Below are 9,662 nucleotides of genomic sequence, written 5' to 3' on the forward strand. Positions count from 1 at the left end.
ACTTGTTTTTCGCACAAATTAAGGTCACATTGTTATATTGCAGAAATTGTGCAATGTGACGACAAAATGAATTTTAAAAATGATTTATAACTTGATTTAGATCATATCCCATTACTTTCAACATAATTCACATATAATAATTCGTAGAATTTTTAAATGCTCTTGGTTGATATCTTAGTTTTTCCAAATGTTTTTTTTCCTCCATATTTCTCGTCAAATGCAACTGTCTTGGTATCCGTTCATTTTTAAGCATACTTTTGCTTTGCCTTAATACAGAAAGAGTGCAGTTCATGTAACGTCTGTATTTTCTGAACATTAATATAACACTAAGGCGCAAGATGATACATGTATTTCTCATCTGTGCGACTGCTCGACTGCTTTCCATGTTAAAAAGATGGCATTTTTCAGGCTAACTTTTGAAATAAAGCATCATGAAAGATACCTTCCAACGCAACATTTCAAAGATTCAGACCATAAATGTAAAAAGAATTCTCTTTTCGATATTAACAATTTACTTTGTTGAAAGATAAACAATACTTTATTTTCTTATCCTTTTACACGATTTCTTCATGCAGTTTTGTCATTTTTCGGCGCTGAATTTCGACAAAACCAAGACAAGTATGGAAAATGCGCAAAGTACCTCGAAAAATACTTATCTTTAAGAAGTACATTTGAACTTTTCAACCAAATAGTATCAAAGGAAGTTCCATTAATTAATATGTAAAAACCTATGATAGATTCGTATGCTTTAATATCATACAATTTATAAACAAATTTCCTTTTAGACCATTAACTTTTAAAACAAAAGATAATGATTTTAGAGAATGTGTACCTTTAACATGGAACAATTTAATACTAAAAGGGTTATGTCTCGTACTGAAACTCGATAATTTTAAGCTTTATTGCGAGAAAATGTGACTTTATTTTGTGTGAAAAACCGTGTGGCTTTAAAAAGTTCGTTGAGCTGTAAATTGGCCGCAAGATCTGACCATGAACTGAGAACATATTAAAGTCAAAGGACAAGATAGGCTAAGACCCCTTTTTGGCCCGCGATTAGGGGTGCCTTTTGTATTAATGCAACAATTTAGAAAAAATGTTGTTAAAAAAATAAAGTTACTGCGAATTAGCTTCGCTTAGCGTTCACACGGAGGATTTAATGCGAATTAGTTTAATTCGAATTAATTTATTGCGCATTAAATTACTTCGCATTAGCTTCGTGTGAACGCTAAGCGAAGCTAATTCGAATTAAATTTTGACGCATGCGCAAGGCCAGAATTAAGTCACAGGACACGTGTTGGTGATTATATATAGGTATTTGTGCTATATTTGATTCCAAAATTGAGGGAAAGTATGTTAATCACTAAAATCAATGAATACCTGTAGCCACTACATGATGTATCAAAGGATGGTTCTGCATACATGACGTGATTTACAAATGACGTCATAATAGACTTACTGACGCCTGACTGTAGAAGAAAATGTTTTAATTCGCATTAGTTTATTTCGCATTAGCTGTCGTGTGAACGCAATTTAATTCGCATTAATTTGATTCGCATTAGTTTACTTCGCATTAATTTACTGCGAATTAAACTCTCCGTGTGAACAGCATGAGATAAAAGATACCATAAAGTATGTGACCTTCAAAAAGATGGTTATCTAGCAACAAAGGTTTATGATAAATGTGAAAACATTAACTTTTCAATCAACTTCTCTTATTTATGCAGCAATAAACCTTTGTCACCTGCATCAATTGATTTGATACGGAAGACCATGTTCTACGTATGAACATTTCTAATACGAGGTAAGTTATTGACAAACAAGCTGATGAAGCAAGAATATCTATAAGTTCTATGGTCGATCCAATGACCTTGTCAGCAAATACAATTTATCATTAAGTCAAATGCTGACAGACTTTTTTCATACTTATTGTTCCGCCATCATATACACACCGAATTGTCGAAGGATTTGTCTGTTATTTCCCGATCATGACAAGGATCGAGCACACGGAAGGGGGGGGGGGGGTTGACCGGTCGGCAGGGAAGTCTCGCTCCTCCATGGCACATGATCTGATTTTTTGGAGGTCCATGTTTGTTCTGTTCCAAATTTTTATTAATTGTTTAATTGATTTTTAGCTTGAATACTGTACGTTTTTTCCTTATATTTCACAGTATGTGCATTGAAATCTTAGCATTTCTCCTCTCAAGTTGGCCTCTTCTGGTCTTTCACTTACTTATTAGATGTACAAGTATTTACAAAGCTATCAAAACATTAAAATCTATCCTGGTAAATTTTTGAATGAAGATTAAAAATTCCTGTAAAATACTTTTATTTGCCTAACTTATCAGTTACTTTATTTACAGTTATTAATTACTTTATATAAAGTAAATAACACAGGGGGATTTCTTCAGGGTATAGTAGGCCTTTAAAATCAAGATCCCTGTCAAACACGTGGTATACCTCCTAGATGCATAGGAGCAGCGAAGCGTGGCGCAATGGACAGAGCATTTTCTCTACAGTCGCGGAGTACTAGTACATGGAGTGAATCCTTACGTCGCGGATTCGAATCCCACTGTGGGACGTGGGAACTGTCCTTCGGATGAGACCGTATAAACCGAGGTCCTGTGTTGCAGTAGGTGCTGGCACGAAAAAGATCCCTCTCTGCTCAATGGCCCTAAGTGCAGAGCATAGGACAAAATTTATGGCTCTCCACCGGAAAGTGGTGGCGTCTCCACACGAGTGAAAAATTTTCGAGAGGGACGTTAAATAACAACCAATCAATCATTTCACTTTATACATATACATGTAACGTCATTACCCTGAATTTCACTATGTTTTGGAAGAATCACGTCTGTTTAAGCAGCAGATGTGTAGCTTGCTGGTCTGAAAAAGATATGAAATGGATGACCAAAGAGCTACAGTGGGAAAATATTATACATCTATTTACCGGCGGGGGAAACAAAATCTGAGGACCCCTTTATAAGCTGTTCACTCAGTAATCAGTTGGCACTTGAATAGATATGGATATATTCGATATACCTATTATAAAAACAAGATGTGTTTGTGAAATACTAATGCCCCCGTATGGCAACATAGCGAAGATTAAACTTTTCTTAAATGCAAACTAAATATGCTGGTACCCAAGTAAGGTCTTCTCACAAGAAAGCCCTAACACCACTTGTTCAAAAGTTATTGCCAAGGATAAGTTTTTGAAAGGTAGGTCAAACTCCAGGGTCAAGGTCAAAGGGTCAAAGTTGTTCGTTTATAAAGAAAGATCTTGTCACAAGGATTATAGATGTGAAGTATGAAAGCCATGTAGCCCTAACCGATTAAAAGTTGTGACCAAGGTCAAAGTTTTTAAAAAGAAGGTCAAACTCCAAGGTCAAAGTCAAAGTGTCAAAGTTCTTGGTATCCAATGAAAGATCTTGTCACATAGCTTAAATATGTGAAGTATGAAAGCCCTAGACTTAACCCTTAAAAGTTACGGTCAAGGTTTGTTTTTAAAAAGTAGGTCAAACTCCAGGGTCAAAAGGTCAAAAATGTTGGTATCCAATGAAAGGTCTTTTCACAAGGATAAAATATGTGAAGTATGAAAGTCCTAACCCTACTTTTCAAAAGTTATGGCCAAGGTTAATTGTTTAAAAAGAACATAAATGTCGAAGGTCAAAGATATTGGTATCTAATGAAAGGGTTGTCACAAAAAACATGTGAAGTATGAAAGTCCTAGTATCTACCGTTCAAAAGTTATGGTTAAAAGTATGGAATTTTTGTGTAAAAGTGTATCAAACTCCAGGTCAAAAGGTCAAATTTGGTGGTACCCAAAGAAAGATCTTATCACAAGGAATACACATGTGAAATATGAAAGTGATAGCTCCACTTAATTACAAGTTATTAGCAAGGTTTAAGTTTTTGTGGACAAACAGACAGATAGACAGACATACAGACGGAAGGACTCGACAAAAACTATATACCCCCAAGTCTTCGATTTATACGGGGGCATTAAAACTGTATGAACTGCAGTAAAATGTGAACAAAGATAATATAAGGTAGCTAACACGATTTCTGACCCCTTGACCTACACCTTGACAATTGACCTAATTTTAGCAAAATCAACTTTGGTGATAACTTCCGAATGACATATGAAAGAGCATTCGTATTTGACACAATATATCAGAAAAAATGAAATCTCACCCACAAAGACATCGAAAGCGGGGGACCACAATTCTTTGAATTTGTTCAAATTCAATTTTGGGTCAAACTTCAAGGTCAAAGAGTCGAAATTGTTGGTACCCCATGAAAAGGCCTTGTCATATGGAATACTGAGTACATGTATACAAATAAAATATTAAGGTTCTAGCACCAGCTGTTCAAAAGTTATGGCCAAGGTTTCGAAAGTAGGTCAAACACCAAGGTATCCAAAGGAAGACCATGTCAAGGAATAAACCTGTGAAATATATAGGATGTGTTTGTGAAACACTGATGCCCCCGTACTACACTAAGATACATAATTCTGTGCATTGGTTTTTGCTTTCGATGAACGGTATTGCCATGTTTACTAAGAAACTGTTCAAAAGTTAAGACCAAGGTTAGAGCTGGGTAAATTCTTGTATAATTAGGTCAAACTTCAAGGTCAAAATCAAGAGGTTGTGAGTGTTGCTACCCTAAGAAAGGTCTTATTACAAGAAATACACATGTGAAATATTAGAACCATAGTTCCTTGCCAACATGGCCGTAGGAATCGGGGGAAAGGGGGAACCTGGGGGTGTTTGCCCCCCCCCCCATTATTTTGCCGATAAATAGTATACTATAGAAAACATGTGCTCCTTCAATTAAAACGCCTGATGACTAAATCTCATTTGTCTGTCAGTCTGTAGTTTTGTCCGTCTGTCGCAAATAATTTAACCTTGGTAATATCTTTTGAATGAGAAGAGATAAGACTTTCGTATTACATATGTGTATTGACTGTGACAAGACTTTTCTGACCTTCTTTCCAAAAAGTTAAACTGTACTTGAAATAGGCCAAAACTTTGAATGTGAAGAGATAGGACTTTCATACTAAACATGTGTATTACCTGTGACAAGACCTTTCTAAATACACGATGATTTTTTTACCCTGTGACCTTAACCTTGAAGTTTGAACTACTTTACAAAACTTTAACCTCGGTCATAACTTTTTATTGAGAAGATTTAGGACTTTCACCTTTCACGTGTATATTTCCTGTGACAATACTTTTCTTAATACACTCTGATTTTTTAACCCGTGACCTTGACAAATACATATTTGACATGTGTATTATCTGTGACAAGATATTTCCGAGCATGCTATGATTGCTGAACCCTTGACCTTGACCTTCATGTTTGACCAAATTTACATAAAAATCAATATGAGTGATAACTTTTGAATGACATAAGACAGGGCGTCCATATTTGACACAATACGCCATAAATAATGACATCTCACCCACAAAGACACCGAAAGCGGGGGACCACAATTCTCTGGATTTGCTTGTTTACTTTTTATGTATTTATTGTTTGTTTGTCAAGGTATTTTTTAGTTGACCGTACCCCAATTGAAAATGTGTGGTACTGCCCCCTCCACCCTCCCAGCCTGAAATTGCTTCCTACGGCCCTATCCAACCAATCAAAAGTTATGGGCGATGTTTAAGCTTTTGCTGAAACATATAGGCCTACATACAGTCTTCCGGTCTGGATTGTATAAACAAGATGTGTTTGTGAAACACTGATGCCCTCGTATGGCAGCTTATAGCAAGGGTTGAATTTTCTCAAATGCATGTAAAACTCCAAAGGTCAAGGTCAAAAGGTCCAACGTGTTGGTACCTAAAGAAAGGTCATGTTACAAGGTATACACCTGTGAAATATGAAAGCCCTACCTCTAACTGATCAAACGTTATAGCCAAGGTTAAAGTTTTTTTTTTAAATTGGGTCTCTAAGATCAAGGTCAAAAGGTCAAAAATATTTATACCCACTGAAAGGATTTGTCACAAAGAATACACGTGTGAAGTATGAAAACCCTAGCTTCAACTGTTCAAAAGTTTTGATCAAGGTTAAAGTGTTCGGTTTTTTTTTGTAAAAAGTAGGTCAAACTCGAAGGTCAGGTCAAATTTGGTATGACCCTAAGAAAGGTCTTGTCACAAGGAATCCACCTGTAAAATATGAAAGCCATAGCCCCATCCACTCAAAAGTTGTGGGCAATGTTTAAGTTTTTGCGGACAAACAGACAGACAGACGGACGACAACCAAAAACTATTGATTAAGGAGTATATATTATATTGTTAGTAAATAGGTCCCTTATCATACTAATTCATATAAGTTTCCTAGATTATCTTGCAATAAGAAATTAGTTTTTATATAACCGGAAATAAATATTTTGAGCGTTCCTTGTCATTATTTAATGACAGTTGGATGTTTCCTGTTTGAGTTTGCACAAGTACACATGGTACATCACAACGAATCTCAATTTTTTTCGCTTTTCTGTGCTAAAAAACGTAAAGAAAATTTCGATGGTGTGATTCACAAGTTCTTACTTTGTTTAGTCTTGAATTGACCTATTTCCACATCAAAATGAATTACAACGTCATCAAATTTAAAGAGGCCGAAGAAATTATGGAATCAGAAGAATATTCCCAATTTGTCAAAATAAACGAGTGCAAGCGTATCATTTTCCATCCTCGGTTTCTTGGAAATACCAGAAAAGGAATCGAGGAGGCTTTGAAATCGGAAAGAAATTTAGTGTCAGATAAGTAAGTTTTAGTCTTTAAAAAAATTGGCTGCAGGAACCTACTGTATATAATAACAAAGAACAAGTTCATTTAGTATATGGTTCTATAACATGTACGATACAGACACAATTTTAAAAACATGTAATTAATTAAATTTAAAAAATGCTAACAGTAACTTCAACAACAAATTAAATCATATTTGAACCCAAATAAGACTTAATGTAAACATTATACTATTGTTTTCAAGGTTTGGTGGTGCCTTAATTGCATACAGTAACATTAAAATACAACAAGCTATGGGACTTATTGTGGATCCTTACATCCACTTTGATATTGTTGCTGATTTTATTGTTTTCAGGTACGTACATTTCATCAAACTTGTTATAAATATATTTTGCAGTTAGCTCAAGCTGGTGTGAAAAAATTGGGATGAGGCCTAGATAAATAAATTGTGTGTTTCCGGTTCCCTGAATGACCCCAAAAAACATGTGCCGACCCTGAAATATTTATCCACCAATATCTTTCTGGAAGTAAACAATTCCAGTTTTGTTATTAGAAATCCTTACCAGTATTTCAATCACTTCTACGTGTATGAAAAAAAAGCATATGCTCTACACATTCAGCAGAAATGTTTTGACAGTGATTTCCATGGTAACAAAAATGACAGTGTGCTTGCCAATAAAATGTTATAATAAAATAAAATGGTTTCCCTACCTACCTACCTTATTTTTTCTCAGGATGGAATAGGAGACACATAATTTATTTATCTTGGCCTGAACGACCAGAGAGCTACAGTACCACCAATTGAAAAAAGTGTATATTTAATGTGCACATAAAAGTGTGCTGGTTCACAGTTTCTTTTCTTTATTTATTTCAAAATGATACTAAAAATGTGTTTTTAACCTATTCTTCTGCTACTTCCAAAACAAAACTGCATGTACAAGTCATGCACATGGCGCACTGGACCGAATTATCTTACCACCTAATATTGCTGTATTAATAGGCTAAGTTTTCAATCATCTCAATTTCTTGTCCAAGAGAGTTATAAACAATGGTTTTTGGAACTTTTTTGTTGTGGAAGTAGTAAAAGAATATGATAGGAACACACGGTTAGTAAAATTTTGAGATTGTGCCTTATTATAAACAAACAGAGAGTTAAATTGAGAACATGGCACATTTTTGTGTACAAGAAATGTACACTTTTGTTCAATGAATGACACTAAAGCTCTGGTTATCCATCCAAATATTTTTTCAGACCAGTGAGCTACAGATCTGCAGTTACACCCTGCTTGATCCTGTCCTGTACCTATAATAAAACAGTGAAAGACTCCATCATGCATTGTATTGTTTTATGTCTTTGTATGTAGGCCAGAAGTAGGGGCTTCACTGAAGGGTGTTGTACACAGAGTATTCAAGAACCATGTCAGTCTTTTAGTCTATGGCATCTTCAATGTATCAATCAAGAAATCCGAGTCAAATGCTGAGCAACTGAGTGAGGGAAATGAGGTGGACTTCAAAGTGGAAAGAATATTTGTCAACAACAGAATTCTGTCTATGCATGGAGTTTTATGGAGGTATCAAAACTTACTTGTATGTTTAATTGTATAAGTAGCTTAAATATTGTAGAAAAAAATGCTTGGACATTCACAAAGATTCAAAGACCTCCCCCAGCAATCATGCACACCCAAAGGATTCATGTTTTTTTGTTTTCATTGTAATATTTACTTAAGTTTGGGTTAAAAAAATATTTATTACTATATTCCATGATCAAATAAATACTATTATCAATAATTTCTACATGAAATTAAAAAATATGCATAACATAAACTGTCATGTGCATTTAAATTTTTGTGGTGGATCGAATGTAGTGAGTATCCGACAATATACTAGTAAATCATTGGCCAATGTCAGGACAACAGGAGCATTGTATTTAAAAACACCATTTATATTTCAGTGAAGAAGTGACACAAAAGACAAAAACGACCAAGAAGAAATCTCACAGGAAATCATTCCCTGATGAAGATGAACCAATGGCTGCAGGAGAGAGCCTGGACATAACAGAGAAGACAGCAGATAGGGAGTTAGATGGAGAGGATGTAGAAATAAATGAGGAGGATTCACTTCCTGTAACACACAAGGTATTGGATTATACTTTATGGTTGTAAGTTATTGTTATTAGCTCACCTGAGCTAAAGGCTTATAACATCAGAAGTATGCATCTGAGGTGTAGATGGAGTACCCCAACACCACCACCCGAACCTACATACTGTAAATCAATTATTTTTAATTGTGAGAACTTTATAGCATAAGTCTGTCCACTCGTGAAAATTTCATTATTGCATATATTCATATTAATAAGGATTGTATGAAACAAAAATCATAGTTAAAAAAAAATTTGTTTCACTGATGATTACCAAATAGCCATCTCGCAAAAATAAGGTGTCTCGAAAAAAGTGATATTTTACCACCTGGTACATAAACTATGAACACTTTATTATAAGTCTCTTTTTTGTAAATTTGCTTTTTTTTTCTAGAAATCTGAGAAGAAGAAAAAGAAGAAATCAAAGAAGGAAAAAGTTTGAAAGAAAATGTTTACAGATCAATCACTGTGTCAAAAGAGACCGAAGAGTTACCAGCCGAGGTCTGAAAACTGTCCCAAGTCTAGTCCAGAATACACGCAATAAAGGGTTCACCAGTGTCAAAGAGACAATTTCTGTGAATGTTTGACAAAACATTGTTTTCATCCCATGAAGTCTTCTTGTACAAAATATAAAATGTACCCACATTGTATTTTAATTTGTTACACTGTATGTTATAAGAATAGGCATATTATAATTTTAAAGTTTTTCAAAGTAAGCTTATGATATAGATTACTAGTAATTGTATAGATTACATATGTCTAGTATTCTATGCATTTGTTATCAA

General features: G+C 34.7%; 1 protein-coding gene across 1 annotated transcript; it reads left to right on the forward strand.

The window, feature by feature from the left end:
• The first annotated feature begins 6,428 nt into the window (after window positions 1-6,428).
• Window positions 6,429-9,588, forward strand: LOC134278013 (DNA-directed RNA polymerase I subunit RPA43-like). The gene is made up of 5 exons (XM_062760313.1): window positions 6,429-6,758; window positions 6,985-7,095; window positions 8,105-8,311; window positions 8,692-8,875; window positions 9,272-9,588. Exons 1-5 carry the CDS (start codon window positions 6,580-6,582, stop codon window positions 9,317-9,319), a joined length of 729 nt encoding a protein of 242 aa, XP_062616297.1. The 5' UTR covers window positions 6,429-6,579; the 3' UTR covers window positions 9,320-9,588.
• The last annotated feature ends 74 nt before the right edge of the window (window positions 9,589-9,662 follow it).

The sequence above is a fragment of the Saccostrea cucullata genome, unplaced genomic scaffold (genome assembly GCF_032062105.1).
Source record: "Saccostrea cucullata isolate Sc308-1 unplaced genomic scaffold, CSIRO_AGI_Scuc_v1 ctg458, whole genome shotgun sequence".
NCBI classification, from domain to species: domain Eukaryota; kingdom Metazoa; phylum Mollusca; class Bivalvia; order Ostreida; family Ostreidae; genus Saccostrea; species Saccostrea cuccullata.

What these genes read in the sequence shown, in the direction of transcription:
- LOC134278013 (XM_062760313.1), top strand. Translation starts at nt 6,580, where the DNA reads ATGAATTACAACGTCATCAAATTTAAAGAGGCCGAAGAAATTATGGAA. An exon ending in AGAAATTTAGTGTCAGATAA is followed by an intron (nt 6,759 to 6,984) that starts GTAAGTTTTAGT and finishes ATTGTTTTCAAG; the next exon opens with GTTTGGTGGTGCCTTAATTG. An exon ending in ATGCATGGAGTTTTATGGAG is followed by an intron (nt 8,312 to 8,691) that starts GTATCAAAACTT and finishes TTTATATTTCAG; the next exon opens with TGAAGAAGTGACACAAAAGA.